Source organism: Sorex fumeus, unplaced genomic scaffold (genome assembly GCF_029834395.1).
Source record: "Sorex fumeus unplaced genomic scaffold, SorFum_2.1 ptg000047l, whole genome shotgun sequence".
In the NCBI taxonomy this organism is placed as follows: domain Eukaryota; kingdom Metazoa; phylum Chordata; class Mammalia; order Eulipotyphla; family Soricidae; genus Sorex; species Sorex fumeus.
Window position 1 is genome coordinate 27796280 of NW_026606104.1, and position 15960 is coordinate 27812239.

A 15960-nucleotide genomic window follows, 5' to 3' on the forward strand; every position below is an offset into this window, starting at 1 on the left:
CTCCTTTCACTGCTAACAACATGCCGAATATCTAGGGTCTAACAAGTAATCTGGTTACTAGTTGATGCTTCTTAGTTTGTGGTGATTTGACAGTTCTCCAGGACACTTTCCTCTCCTCCATTTCCAACAACCAGACATTCACTTCATGCTATTTCTTCCATTGAAGTTGGCTCCTGAGTCCCCATGGTAACCAAAGCAGTCTTTGTGTGGTAATCAAGTGGATTACCGCATGAACAGCCAGGGTGGCTGGCTGATGTCTGTGTCCTTTGCTTCCCTCGAAATTCACCTGTGCTCTTTATTCAAATGTAAAGTCTCAGGCTCCAGCTATGCTTTTGACTCAGTAGATATAGAATAGGTCCTCAGAACCTTTGTTTTAACAGATACTCCCAGGTAATCTGAAGTATGTAATATGCATTCAACACAAAATAAGAAACAAAGCTTTGTTTCAGGCTCATTAGATTAGTGCATGCCGATGAACAATGCGAGGACAGTACTACAGTGCTACAGTGCCTCACTTAGTACTATAGGTATATAGTGAACACAGCTACTCACTCTAAGGGAATAAATCCCACTATATCAAACTTGATGGTTTTTGCGAATAAGGAAACAAAATAACCATTTATTTTTTATCCTATGTCTCACAGATCTAGGGACCAAAACAATTCCCTGAAATTTCAGGTATAAATTCCTTCTTCGGACTTCCAAGGCTTTCCAAAAGCTGTCCATTCTAACCCCCAGACCTCCCCACATATCTCACTGCTTCCCAGAAAGTAATTTCCATCTCCTAGAAAGAGGCTTTTCACTTTTCTATCACCTTTCATTTTGTCTTTGTTCTACCTTTTGAATCTTGATTAAGACTCATGTGGGAGACGAAAATATGAAAGAAATAATAGAAAATGAAAGAAAAAATGAGTAGTAAAGTTGCTAGTAGTAAAGACTAGAATAGCCTGCTGTTATCATATTAAAGCTAAAGATGCGCTTGTTTCCAATGATATTTGGCATAGCGTTTTAACCACCCAGTGGCTACAGTATTCAAATAATCAAAATCTCTCCCTGTGTCTTTCCTCACAACGAACTTATACATTTTCTCTTTGTTTCAATGATTCCCTCCCCCCCCCCATACCATACTTAATTCTTATTTTAAATTAAACTGAATTTACTTCCTGGATTACTTCCTCCAGGAAGCCTTTCCTCACCAACACTCTCTTGGCCCATCAGTGCTACTTTTCCTTGAGTTTGCCTTCTCATCTAATCTTGTTTTCCTTCATCTTAGTTTATAGCTATAAAATCATTAAAGTGATTATTCATAAAATTAGTAGGTGTTATATTTTGAGAGCACAATGAATCCCCAGTCTCTGTTCATGGGTTAAAAATTCAACACATTATTATAGAATGAAAGAATAAAAACATTGTTGCCATTTCCTTAAGATTCAGTCTGGGGCATGGTGCCCACCTTTCTGGGCATAATAATACTCAGGCATGCCACATACAGAAAAACCTCAACTTTAAAATGTGGAAATGCATACTATAGTTAAGTCAGGGCTCACCAGTCTGAGGAGCCTAGATTTTGCGATCAGGCAGAAACTTTTCTTCCCTTGTATTTGCTCCCTGGATCTCCATCCCCTAAGCCCTGTGCTAAGAGGACTTACCGCTTAGCAATTAAACTTTACCACAAAACATTCAAATCTTGACTTCTCAGGGTTTGTGTGTGTGCTTGTGTATGTGTGGCTTTTATTGAGGGGTGGGTGGTGATTACTGTTTACTTATCATTAATTAATTTCTTTATTGGTTTTAGGGCCATATATTATAGTGCTATTCTTACTTTGTGCTCAGGAGTTACTCATAGCAAGGTTCAGGGGTCTATATGTGGGATAGGGGGTTTGATTCAGGGTCTCAGCAGCAGCATGCAAGGCGAGTCTCTTACCTTTCATACTAGGTCTCTGGCCCCGTATTTACTATTTTCATAATTATCCTCTTTTGACCCTGTTTTATTTGCTTTTTCTAATTTCCTAAGCATTGCTTGACTCATCCATGATATACAAAATAAGCTTTTAGAAACCATGAACAACTTGCTCATATCTTGACATTCATTTTTTTATATATCCCATATGTATAATCCTAAAGAATCAGATAAAATAAGCAGAAGGAATTCCCTATGTTGGCATTTTATGTTTTAGTTTGGAATAGCTAGTGCCCCATATAGGGAAAATTCTGTATTAGGTGCTTGCCACCCTTACTCCTAGAAAAATATGCTTAGGGTACATATTAATATGGAAGGAGAAGCTTTTCACAAACTATTTTAAGTCTTGTAATTTTCAAAGATAAATTTAGGACATCAAAATTCAAGTGTGGGAATTGTAGGTCTTTTAAATGAACGATAATAGTAGTTCATTTACTTGATCAATAATTTCTCTAACATATCTATTAAGAAGGTTCTAAGCACTAGAGTTATTACAGCAAACAAAATAAGATGACCAAACAAAGAAAGTCTCGATTTTCTGGAGCTCATATGCTGGTAGTGAGAAAAGATTCTACATAAATAAATGCATAATCCGCTAGCTAGATGATCAGGAGAAAAGGCTCTTTATTCTGACACATTCAATCCATGCCCCATAATATTATATATTTATACTTGTGGGGTTGGATAATGACTTGTTTTTAACAACTTTGGTTTTGCCTTTATAAAAAGAGTGAGAAACTTTCTTACTCCTTCCAGACATATGATTTGGAACTCTCTTTCTCATGAGGTGAGACATTTCTGGAGATACATGTCTCACTGTACTTGTTTCCTTGTTGAAGAGGGATAAAGGCCCTGGAGGATCATAAATATGGTCATATAAGAAAAGGACAGCACTAACTAGAATGGTTTAGACTGAGTTAATAAGAACTATTAGTCCTTTTCAAGTGGTGACTCCATCTCCTGTATTTCTCCTGTTGAAGAATTCCTGTCTACTCAGAACAAAAGAATCAGTGTAGGCTGTTAAACACAAATATTTCAATAGATAACAATACATACTGACAGGAGTATTTTTAGACCCTGTGCTAAACTGTGTTATCAGGAATAAAGAAGTGAAATTTCCTATTTTGTTAGTCTCTGAAAACATAGCAGACATCAATTATTCTGATGCGGTTAAGAAAGAGCCTTTCTTGTTAACAGATATTCTGGAATTTCATTCTGAAATCATAGGAATGTTCTCTGCTACTCTTTTAGATATATTATCATACTTACAAGTGCTATTTTCCCCACTATTTATAGGGTACTACTTTACATATTCCCTCTCTAACATTGATCTTCCATTTAAATTCTAAACTGTGAACTACTTTATCACATAGCCACCGAGATAGTTATTGAAAGAATAGGACCTGCCACCAGTTTGAGTCAGTCCCAAGACCTCTTGTCACAGGGCTTGCCTGGAGGCCTGCCCATGGTGAAAAGCCCACACACATCCATCTTGTGCCAAACTTCTTGCTTCAGAAAATGACTAAGTGTGGCTCAAGCGTAGTTAATAAAATTGCTACTGAGATGAGACTGAGTCATCTGTCATACCCTAGTCTCTCTTTCACTAATCAGTTGTGAGAAACATTTCAAAATCAGAGAGCAGCAGCAAAGAAATATGAGATTCTCAGACTTCTTGAGGCAATTAGAGCCTAAAGAGCAGAAGGCAAATCAGTCTTCCAGCCTTGACAGGCTTAAAATACACATTGAAAGTAGACTTTGGAGTTACACTATTTGTGACAGATTTTGACCATAACACATTTTCTGAGAGGAAATAAAAATTACTCACTTCAGGACATGCGTTCCACCCTCGCATCAGCAACGATGATATGGGCTTGGGAATGGAATAACCAATGGGAGGTCTGATGTGGTGGTAAGCCATGTCTGCCGCGGCAGCCGCTGCAAACCAAATGGTCATGTCAGTTTTGAAATTCACATCTTTATTTTAAGAAACATATGGACAGACAACAAAAAGTCATCAAAAATCAATCTGTGCAACAACAGCAGACATTCATGGAAGCCTGTGTGCCGTTACATTTTTCAGTGCTTAAGCAAATATTGTGGATCCCTTGATACTATCGCTTTCTAATTGTTCATTCATTCACTTGTTCATTCACTGAATAGTTAGCAGAAAGAATTTACAAAGAAAAATGAAAGTCGGGACATGCAAAAGAGCATACAGATATTACTTAGTGTACTATATGTATTTGAAATAATCATGTATATGATGTTTAAGGATGTAAAGAGGCAAAGGAAGATTAGTCCAAACTACAAAGTGTGATAAGTCCCAGGCTAAAGAGTGCCCCTGAAATTTGTATTTCTGAAAGTGCAAATTTTCAGAAATGCAAAATGTTGGGCAAAGGAGATAATAATTTTAAAAGTGTAAATTCTATCATAAGTTATAAAATGTTAGGATTTTGTTTTTTAAAGTGTTTATAAAAAGTTGCTATTAGTTCAGTTGTTGAATACTTCAAATCCATCATTTTAGCTAGTATCAATGATTGGATTCCCCAGTGTTGTCTCCTTGGATACCTGAATATTGCTCATCTGAAATCCCCTATCACTGTGTTATGATTCTTGGAACTTCACTGTAGATACCTGATTGCTGAATATTTTTTCTCTCTTATCACCTGTGATTTCTATATTCCCTTGGAAACCAAATTTATAGCTAATTTCGTTAAACTTATTGTACTAAAGGAAAAATGGAATATGTATACTTAAGCTCTTTTAATACTTCTAAAAGCTACAGAAGTGAAATATTATTGCAATGTATGTGTTTTACCGTGTAAAATATTATTGCAATGTATGTGTTTTTATTGTGTAACTAATTTTTAATTTATAAAAATTTTAAAATGAAACTAATAATTTATGCAGTCTCTTTTTCCAAATTTTATGCTTTCTTATTTTGGTCCACATTGGAAATATATATATTTTAAATGACATATAAAGTTTTTTTTTTAATTTCTTAAAAAATTATGTAACACCAGTGGGAGGGTGAAGTTCTAGGCCATTGCTGCTTCCTGTCTTCCACATTGTGATGATATAAGCATCTGTCTATATTTTAAAGACTTTGTGATGTAACTCATATTCATTACCTCTCCTCCACTAAAGTCTGCTCCAATTCAAATGATGTTTATAGATCTACTTCAGTTGCTCTAATGAAATTATATGTAACATAACTTCATCTGTAATTTGCTTTATTGATCATTAGATACTAATTTCTCTAAATTCAAAATTATCTTTATTCTTTGTAAAATTTTAAAACACTAAGAGCATTAGAACAAATGAAATATTAATATTCACAATTAATAATCATTTAAATATTTTGAGCATTTCTAGCATTCTTTATGTTTCTGAGCTCATGTCCAATATGTAATAACATAATAATTTTTCATAAATTAAATAACAGTATTTTCCCAAGTTATTTCAACTCTGTTAACATATTTTAGTGATTGCATTTTGTGTGATTTACCTAATCATTGCTCAATTTTAGGTTGTTTAAACCGTGTGAACACGTCAGCAAGTATTTTTATTTATTTATTTATTTATTTTAAAATTTTTATTAGTGAAACATCATGACGTATAGTTGTGGACTTACAGGTTTTTGTGCTTGGGTTTCAGTTATACAATGATCGAGTACCCATCCCTCCACCAGTGCCCATTCTCCACCACCAATGATCCCAGTAACCCTCCCACCCTTCCATCCCCCCATCCCACCCTGCCTCTGTGGCAGGGCATTCGCTTTTGTTCTCTCTCTCCTTTTGGGTGCTGTGGTTTGCAAAAGAGGCATTCAGTGGCAATCATGTTCGGTCTATAGTCTACTTTCAGCATGCATCTCCCATCCTGGGAAGATCCTCCCAACACCTTTTATATGGTGCTCCCTTCTCTATCTGAGCTGCCTTTTCCCCTAGCATGTGTGGCTGGCCTCCAAACCATGGAATGAAACTCCTGGTACTTATCTCAGCTATTCTTGGGTGTTAGTCTCCTATTTTGTTACTTTATGTTCCCCAGATGAATGCAATCTTTCTATGTCTGTCCCTCTCTGACTCATTTCGCTTAGCATGATATTTTCAATGTAGTACCACTTGTATGTAAATTTCATGACTTCATCTTTTCTAACAGCTACATAGTACTCCATTGTGTAAATGTACCAAAGTTTCTTTAACCAGTCATCTGTTCTCGGGCACTTGGGTTTATTCCAGATTTTGGCTATTGTGAATAGTGCAGCAATGAACATAGAAATGCAGATGTCATTTCAACTGTACTTTTTTTGCCTGTCTGGGATATATTCCCAGGAGTGGTATTGCTGGGTCAAATGGGAGCTCAATTTCTAATTTTTTGAGAATCGTCTGTACTATTTTCCAAAGGGCTGAACCAGTCGGCATTCCCACCAGCAGTGAAGGAGGGTCCCTTTCTCGCCACATCCACGCCAACACTGGTTGCTTTTGTTCTTTTGGATGTAGGCCAGTCTCTGTGGTGTGAGATGATATTCCATTGTTATTTTGATTTGCATCTCCCTGATGATTAGTGATGCAGAGCATTTTCTCGTGTGCCTTTTTGCCATTCAGATTTCTTCTTTGAGAAAGTTTCTGTTCATTTCGTCACCTCGTTTTTTGATGGGGTTGGATGTTTTCTTTTTGTGGAGTTCAACCAGTACTTTGCATATCCTTGATATCAACCCCTTGTCGGATGGGTATTGGGCGAATATCCTTTCCCATTCTGCAGACTGTCTTTGTATTTTGGTCACTGTTTTTTTTTTTTTTTGAGGTACAGAAGCGTTTTGTCCCATTTGTCTATCTCTGTTTTCACTTCTTTGGCCAATGGCATGTCTTCTTTGAAGATACCATCCTTTTCAATATAGTGGAGGGTTTTGCCAACCTTGTCTTCAATGTATCTTATGGATTCCAGTCTGATGTTGAGGCCTTTAATCCATTTTGATCTTACTTTTGTACATGGTGTTAGGTAGAGATCTGAGAGGGGTTTTTTTTTTTTGCATGTATCTGTCCAGTTTTGCCAGCACAATTTGTTAAAGAGGCTTTTTTATTTTTTATTTATTTAAAAAAAATTTTATTAGTGAAACACCATGAGGTACAGCTGTAGACTTAAAAATTTTTGTGCTTGGGTTTCAGTTATACAATGATTGAGTACCCATCCCTCCACCAGTGTCCATTCCCCACCTTCAATGCTCCCAGCATCCCTCCCACATCCCCACTCCCCCATCCCACCCCGCCCCTGTGGCAGGGCATTCCCTTTTGTTCTAAAAAGGCTTTTTTAAAATTAATAATTAAAACAGCATGGTACTGGAGCAAAGGCAGAGCTGCAGACCAATGGAACAGGGTTGAATAAACTGACATCTCCCCCCAAATATATGATCGTCTAATCTTAGACAAGGGAGCAAGAAATGTGAAGCGGAGCAAGGAAAGCAAGTATTTTTAATACAATATTCTTGAATTCACAGATAGCACTGCACTACACTGTTCTCCCCTTGTTCATTGATTTGTTCGAGTGGACCCAGTAACGTCTCCATTGTGAAACTTGTTGTTACTGTGTTTGGCATATAAAATACATCAGAAGGAGCTTGCCAGGCTTTGCTGTGCGGGTGAGATACTTTCGGTAGATTGCCGGGCTCTCCGAGAGGGATGGAGGAACCGAACCCAGGTCAGCCGGGTTGGCCGGGTCTGTTGTGTGCAAGGCAAACACCCTACCCACTGTGCTATTGCTCCAATTCACAGATAATTTATGATATTTTGAGAGAAAAGTTAACATGTCAAGGAATATAACTTTAAAGTCATTTATTACATAAATAATTGGTTTTTCTAAATATTTATTTATACACTCAGTAAGAATTTCATTATACCTACACCAGAATTTGGTTTTTCTTATTTTATAAAAATGTCTTGCTAATATAACGGTTAACAAATCGACCACTCAGGAACTTGACGAAGTGGTGCAAATCGACCACTCAGGAACTTGACGAAGAAGTCTGACCATCTCATAGGTGGGCGGCCATGCAATCTTTTGACGTCCAGTGGAATGCAGTCAGTAATGGCTCTAGTTCAGTGGTCGTCTCCAAATCTAATTATGTGTCCAGCCCATCTGATTTTTGACACCTTGGCAAATGAGACAGCGTCCCTGATTCTTTATCATTGATGGAGGTTGGAAAACCACATTCTTTCTCTCATTTGAGGCAAGTGTGATACTTCAAGCATAGCTCTTTTGATTCCTCTTTGGGAGACCTGAATAGCATTCTCATCCTGTTTTCGTAGGGCCCAGGTCTCTGACACGTATGTTAATGCAGGAAGAACAGTGGAATCGAAGAGATGTGCCCAGAGTCAGAGGTTCTTCATCCTCTTAACTATTTCTTCGATGCTGTTGGAGGCATTCCCAGTTGCTCTCTTCCTTCTGTGCAACTCAGGTGCCAGGTCATTCATCATGTTGACTTTTTTACCTAGATACACATAACTGTTGCATTCGGAGATGTTCATCCCTTTGAGAGCAATTGCATTTGTGGTGCTTGGCTAATATTTGGTGTTATTAGAACAATGTCATCAGCGAAGTGGAGGTGGTGTAGTTGCCGTCTATCTTCACTTCCATTCCTTCCCATTCCAGTCGTCACATGATGTTCTCAAGGGTGGCATGCAGAGTTTCGGTGAAATGGTATCACCATGCTGAACCCCTTTCTTGACGTCAATGATCACCTACCTGTAGAATAGTGAGATCCTGGTAGAGAATCCACAATACTGCTCAAGAAGGATCCTGATGAATTGAGTTTGAATGTCCTGTTTGTCTAGGGCTTCGATGACCACTTCTGGCTCAATGGAATCAAAGACCTTCTTTAAATCAATGAACATTAGACAGAGCAGCATCTTAAATTCCCAAGAAACCTCAATGAGCTTGGTTATTATGTGGATATGGTCGATTGTGCTGAATCTTTTTCAGAAACCAGCTTGCTCTCATGGTTGTCCTTCATCTATTGTTCTGCCAATCCTATTCAGGATGACTCGAGTGATCAGCTTATAGATAACAGATCGGGTGAGAATTGCCAATGTTGTGGATGTCTCCCTTCTTGTACAGTAGTACAGTCCTGCTGGTTTTCCACTGGGAAGGAATCTTGCATTCAGACTGGTAGTGTGAAGAGCTGAGCCAGTGTATTGATGAGTACTGACGGAAGGTTCTCCAGGTGTTTGGGTCTGACCTTGTCTGGGCAAGGTGCTGTTCGCTTCTTTACCCACGGAATGGCGTGTCGGATTTCAGAAGGGAGTACTTTGGGAATGACATATCTATCCTGCGGAATTTAGTATGTGGGCAGGTGGACAAGGCTATCGAAGAGATCTGAGTAGAAATCATGGATAATCTTCTCCATTGCCCTTCTGGAAGATGTGATAGATCCATCAGGACATCAGAGGGCAGTCATCTTGGTCTTGTAGTTGGTGAAGGACAGGCGGGCATTGCAAATGCTTTTCCCAGCTTCTGCCTCATCTTCTAGCTCTGCTGCTCTTCTTTCTTTGAGGTCTTCCTTTATCACTTCTCTGCACTGCTTTGCGAGCTCGAACATTCGCTTGTGGTTGCCTGAGGCTTGCGCCAAGCCATGTTGGTAAATGAGCTCCAGAGTTTTAGAAGAAAACTATTTTACATTTAAAATAGTAAATTTCTCTTATTTGCCAGCTTAGCATTTTGTATTTTTCTTATAATGGTAGATCCAATTGTACAATGGTTTCAGTTTAAAAGTCATCAGAATTTAATTTCTTTGTCTTTATTACCCTTCATATAATATTTTTATTGTTACATTTATCAACAATTACCATCAGGTTATAATCATAGACACCAAAAATTTAAAAAAAGCAACAAATTACTGATTAATATATATTTAGCAAACTTAATATAGATAAAATTTGTCTTTTGTGTCCTAAAAACAAAGCCTGCTAGAATGTATTCATTAGCTACTCTTAACTACTTTTCATTTATTTTAAAAATAAGTAAAAAAACAAATGGACTCTAATGACATTGATCTTCTAATACCATTATTCACCTTATGATCATTTGAATATTATTAAAGTGGTATAGCTATAAGCACATAAACCAGTGCAGTGAACATATTTAAACTAATTACACATAACCTAATGGGTAGGGAGGGACTATTCATAAAATGAGTTAGACTCAGATGCAGGTGCCAAATATCTCCCTTTGAAACTCTTTTAGGTTGTGCTATCAAGTATATAGAGTTACTTGTTTGCTTCTTGGCGCTGTGTCTGATAAATCTGTTTAAGATGAATGATGTTTAATTTTTCATTATTCAAAGTAGGTTCTGTAAGGCCTTGGCATCTCCTTCTCCCCTCTGTTTTTTTGTACTCTTGGCAGTGATATTACTCATTACCACCTCCACCAGAAAACAGGCAATGCAACATGAGGGGTCATGGAATTGAAATTTGTCACCTTTAATGTTGCCTTGTCAGTACTGTCTAAGTAGCCATGTTGCACTAACAGCTCGGAAATTTTCTGGTATTTCATATTCAGGAAAAGACTGTTAACCTGTTAATCAAATTTACATCCTGATTGCTGCTTAAAATATATTAAATGATTTATGTAAATAATAACTTCTACTTTAAGAAAGGAAACTTTGTTATTAGAAGTAATAAGAGTAAATATTAAAATATTAATAGCTATTGGTACTCAAAAATAATAACTAATTACTATTATAATAGAATCTGGTGTTCTTTAGTAGACCTTTAGTAGAACCTAGTCTTCTTTAGTAGAACTTTATACAATGATAAAAATATTCTGTATTTCTCAATATGGTAGCATATTGAATAATAAAGATGTGACTAGTATAACTGAGAAATTCAATTTTAAATTTATTAAAGTTTAATTGATATAAATCTAAATGGCTGAGTATGCCTGTGGGTTTCATACAGACAGCATAATTCCAGAACAAAGCCATCTCCTATGGTATCTAAAATAAACAAGACTTGACTTGAGCACAGTTAGTCAGTCCTTAGAGTCTCTATAACCCTGTTGTTTCTTTCATTATATCTTAGCAAATAAAGATATACATTTTTGTGGCATTTTTTTTTGTTTGGCAGGCATACCCTATGGTACTCAGGGCTTATTCCTGGCTCTGTTTTTAGGGATCTCACCTAGAGGTGCTTGGGGACATACATGGTGCTAGGGATCAAACCCAAGTAGGACACATCCAGGGCTCTTACCCACACATTAAACTATTTCTCTGGCTGTCAAATATAAAGACTAAACAATATTTTCTTCTATGTCTGTGGTTTACAATCCTCTTCATGATAGATTTTTATGCATAACACATTCCAGCACCAAACCCTCCACTAGAAGATATCCCTTCCATCACTATTGTCCCAGTGTTTCCCCTCTCCTTATTGTATCTACCCCCTTCTCCTCCCCTGTTGATAAGCTTCCAACTGAAAAGCAGTTCTCAGTTTTTGTTATACCCCGAGTTTGTTTCTTTATATTCAACTGATGAGAGATCAATCTGTGTCTGTGACTCTCCTGACTTACTTCACTCATCATGTTATTCTCTAGAACCATACTTATATGAACAAATTTCATGATTTCATCTTTTCTTACGGTTGAGCACTATTTCATTATATATGTGCACCAGAATTTCTTTATCTAGTCGTATGTTTAATCATTTTGTTGGATGAAATAAAATGAATGAAAGTTGCAAAAATAAGTATTTTAAGTGTTGAACACTTGAATTGTTTTCATATTTGGCTATTGTGAGTAGTGCTTCAATGAACATAGGAATGCAAATGTCTCTTTTGAATAAAGTTCTTGGGACTTTGAGGTAAATATCTAGAAGTAAAGTTGCTGCATCAGATGGAGATTCAGTTCCTGGTTTTGTTTTCCAAAAGGGCTGTACCAGTTAGCATTCCCACCAGCAGTGAATGAGGAACCCTTTTTCCCCTACATCCACATCAACACTGTTTTTATTTTTTTTTTTGCTTTTTGGGTCACACCCGGCAATGCACAGGGGTTACTCCTGGCTCTACAATCAGGAATTACTCCTGGCAGTGCTCAGGGGACCATATGGGATAATGGGAATCAAACACTGGTTGGCCGCATGCAAGGAAAATGCCCTACCCACTGTGCTGTTGCTCCAGCCCCAACACTGTTTTTTTTTTTTTGTTTTTTGTTATATGTACTAAAAGACACTCCAAACATTGGAGAAAATATTTGCCTATCACTCATTTATAATTGGTTAATATATAAGAATATACGAAGAACTGGTAGAACTTTCTAACAAAAACAACCAACACCATCAACTAATGGGATAAGGACATGAACAGAAGACATATATGTGGCCAAAGGTATATGGAAAAATGCTCTTCCTCTATTGTTTCTAGGCCTTTTGTCTAAGATCAAGTGTAAAATGCTCTTTATATGATGAAATGAAATAAAAAGTGGTATGAAAATCAAAACAAAAATAAGATACAAATATTTTAAGTGTTATCTCTCTAAAGAACCAGTGAAGTAAAGAACAGGCAGGCATTCAACACAACATGACAAGTTTCGCTCATTTTCTTTCATGCAACAAAATGATTGAACATTCTATGTAAACATAATTTTAGAGTAAACTTTTGTATAAAGTTGGTAAATTAATGAGTATTTAATAAAGATATCACTACACTTTTACTGTGTTTTAAAGTTCAATCATGAATGCTGAAATGTGACTACTTTTGCCTGGAACACTCCTCCTCACCCTCTTTTCCTGTGTTATATCTACTGTCACTTAAGTCTTAATTTAGATGAACTCTCTCCAGATGCCCCCTCAGAGAACATGGTCTACTATGATGATATAATAATATAATTATGCTTAATTGAATATTTACTTGCTTGCTTGCCCCTGCAAATAGTTCAAAAATTCCTTCATGTCTGGAACTGTTTATCATGTGTGCTTGTATGTATGGTGTGTGTGTGTGTGTATGTGTGTGTGTGTGTGTGTGTTTATGTGAGGGGAGCACACACTTGACAGATCAGGCCTTCTCCTGATTCTATGCAGCAAGGTTGCTCCTGGCTGTGTTCAGGAAACCATGCAATGCAGAAGATTGAACCAGGGCCTCCTGTTGGCAGAGCAAGTGCTTAGTTCACTGAGCTGCCTCTATGGTCCTGTCTCTATGTTCCCCTCCTCAATCCCACCATTGTATCTCCTGAGCTGAGTACAATGACTGACACATGACATGCACTGAATGAATCAGTGACTGAGGTAGTTCTAAATACATTTCACTGGAAATAATATAGACACTATAAAACAAGTTTCAGAAACCCTTTTCTATACAAATGAATAAAGATGATGAGTTTTTACCAAAGACACAGAGCAGCAGGTAAGATTCTTGTTTGGCATGAAGTTGACCTTGGTTTTATTTCTTGGCATCACAACATCTTTTTGTTCTAAATAATCAGAAAAAATACTCCAATAACCTGAAGTAGTTATGACTATCAAATACTTTCCGCAAGAAATAATTTTCAGTCTGGCTTTTTTTTTTTTAACTTTCTAAGGTAGCACTATAGCACTTTCCTCCTATTTTTCATTGATTTGCTCGAGCGGGCACCAGTAATGTCTCCATTGTAAGACTTGTTTTTACTGTTTTTGGTATATTGAATACACCATGGGGAGCTTGCCAGGCTCTGCTGTGTGGGTGGGATACTCTTGGTAGCTTGCTAGGCTCCCCGAGAGGGACGGAGGAATTGAACCCGGGTTGGCTGCGTTCAAGGCAAATGCTCTACCTGCTGTGCTATCACTCCAGGCCAACTTTCTAAGGTAAGCCTAATTAAATCAATTGTATTTTGTGAGCATAAATTCCTCTAAATGTATGACAATCAGGACATTTCATAATGGTGACAGACATATGCTTTGGGATCAAGATATTATTCATGTAACTCTTGACTACAACTCATAACATGCTGTAACAAGCATCTGTATTAGTCTAATAAAACTCAACCACAAGTTATTTTTAGTATTAAATAAAATAATGTATATAAATACTTTAAACATTGATGAGACTATCAGTAAGCATTAGATATTTTGAGTATAACTATCAATGTCTACAGATCTAAGTGTGTATTGATTCATTTTAGTCTGAACTCAGAGACTGCATATCAAAAGCATTGTTGTATATATTTTGTTCTGTTTTGTTTTGTTTGTTTCTAAGCCACACTCAACAGTGCTCAGACTAATTTCTGGTTTTGCACTGAAGGATGACTCCTGGTGTGGTCTCAGGGTACCCAGTGGGATGCTAGGGATAGAACCTGGGTTGCCCACAAGAAAGGCAAATGTCTTATGTGTTGTACTATTACTTTGGTCCTTTCTGTTCTATTTAGAACATACTTTATTTTTCTGAGGTTTTCTTTGAGTGTGAACACTAAGTAAACATTGCATTGAGTTACTGAAAAGTAAGGACTGCAAACCATCTAATTTGTCATCAGTTCCAATGCAACGCAGCTATTGTGGAGAGGATGACTAGATACCTCTTTATAATGGATAGAGTCTAGATAAATTAATGTCGGCTTCTGAATTCCTTAAGTAACTTGTCATTCTCTTCTGTTTTATAGAATTAAATCAAGGCATTCACATAAAAAAGGAGCAAGAAGGTGCAATGTTTACAGACCAAGATAAATTTGCCAGAATTAAAAAGAATGACTGTGTATTCTAAAAAAAATGTAATTCATTCTGCTTCATTGTTTTTAATGGGCAGGGCTCTGGTGAGGCAAAGCCAATGCCTTTTACTGTCCCAGAAAGAGCAAAGAGATTCTTTGTTATACTGACATTTTTCAGTGATGTATCACCAGAGCATATAGCATCTGAGAGAGACCATGAGATTGCAATCTTGAGACTGTACTAAGAATGGCTTAATTTTTTAAACCATATCCCATTCTCATTACAGATTGTCAGAAGAATAGATTAATTTGCACCATTGTCTGTTCTCATTGCAATCTTTGTCAGTGTAATGAAGTATTGGAATGTTAATATCAGCTATATTCATAGAAATATTACCACCCTTGGACTGATTTGATCTTTCCAGTGATCTGTGAAGTGATTGGCTTTACTCTTTTCAGTGATGAACTGATAAAAATTGACACAACCAACAAACATAAGAATTCAGGATTTTAGCTCACTACTATTTTCCTATCACTTGTCAAAGCACAGTCCACATCACTGATCTGCTTTTGCCCCTTGAGTATTTAGGATCCTAATTATATTTATAATATTGTAAATATTATACTATAATGCTATAATTTGTAATACCCTAATTATATTTATACTTAGGATCCCAATCATATGGAGAACTAAACTCTTATAACAAACACATATGACTAAAAATATGAGATGTAAGTATAACTGTGTCCCTAAATATATTATTATTCATATTTTTAAAAACCATATGTAGGGGCTGGAGAATTAGTGCAGAAGGTAGGGCATTTGCTTTTCATACATTCAACTAGAGTTCAATCCTCGGCATCCCATATGGTCGCCTGAGCACCATCAGGAGTAATTCCTGATTGCAGAGCCAGGAATAACTGATCTCTGAACATTGCCAGGTGTGGCCCCCAAACAAGAACAAAATAAATAAAACCATATGTAAAGTGAAAAAAGAGTCTGCCATGCCATATTTTGTTTCTGGACTGGAATCTCTAACTCTGCATTAAAACCTTGATTTGAAATCTCACTCAAATCTGTCTGGAATAAATTGGCAGCTGTTCTGAATTTGTAGCCACATCCTAGATTTAGATCCTAGATTAAGGTTCTTAATTTCTGGATTAAGGAATCTCAGGATACAAAGTAGTCATTTTGTTAACCAGCTGACATAATACAGAACAACTAAAGGAAAACAAGAGGTTTCCCTTTATGGCACCTAATCATAACAGTTATCTGCAAAAGTGGGTATCTGATAATAATGGACAAGCATTGGAGAAATACATCCATGCAGATATTGTATTTA

The 15960-nt window shown here is 36.8% G+C and overlaps 1 protein-coding gene across 3 annotated transcripts in view; it reads right to left on the reverse strand.

The window, feature by feature from the left end:
- TNNI3K (TNNI3 interacting kinase) overlaps nt 1-15960 on the reverse strand; it is a 345420-nt gene that overhangs the window by 99243 nt on the left and 230217 nt on the right. For all 3 annotated transcript variants that reach the window (XM_056123421.1, XM_056123420.1, XM_056123422.1), the window contains one exon: nt 3786-3895. In XM_056123421.1, the coding sequence (XP_055979396.1) occupies nt 3786-3895 (110 nt within the window). The remainder of the gene's footprint in view (nt 1-3785; nt 3896-15960) is intronic.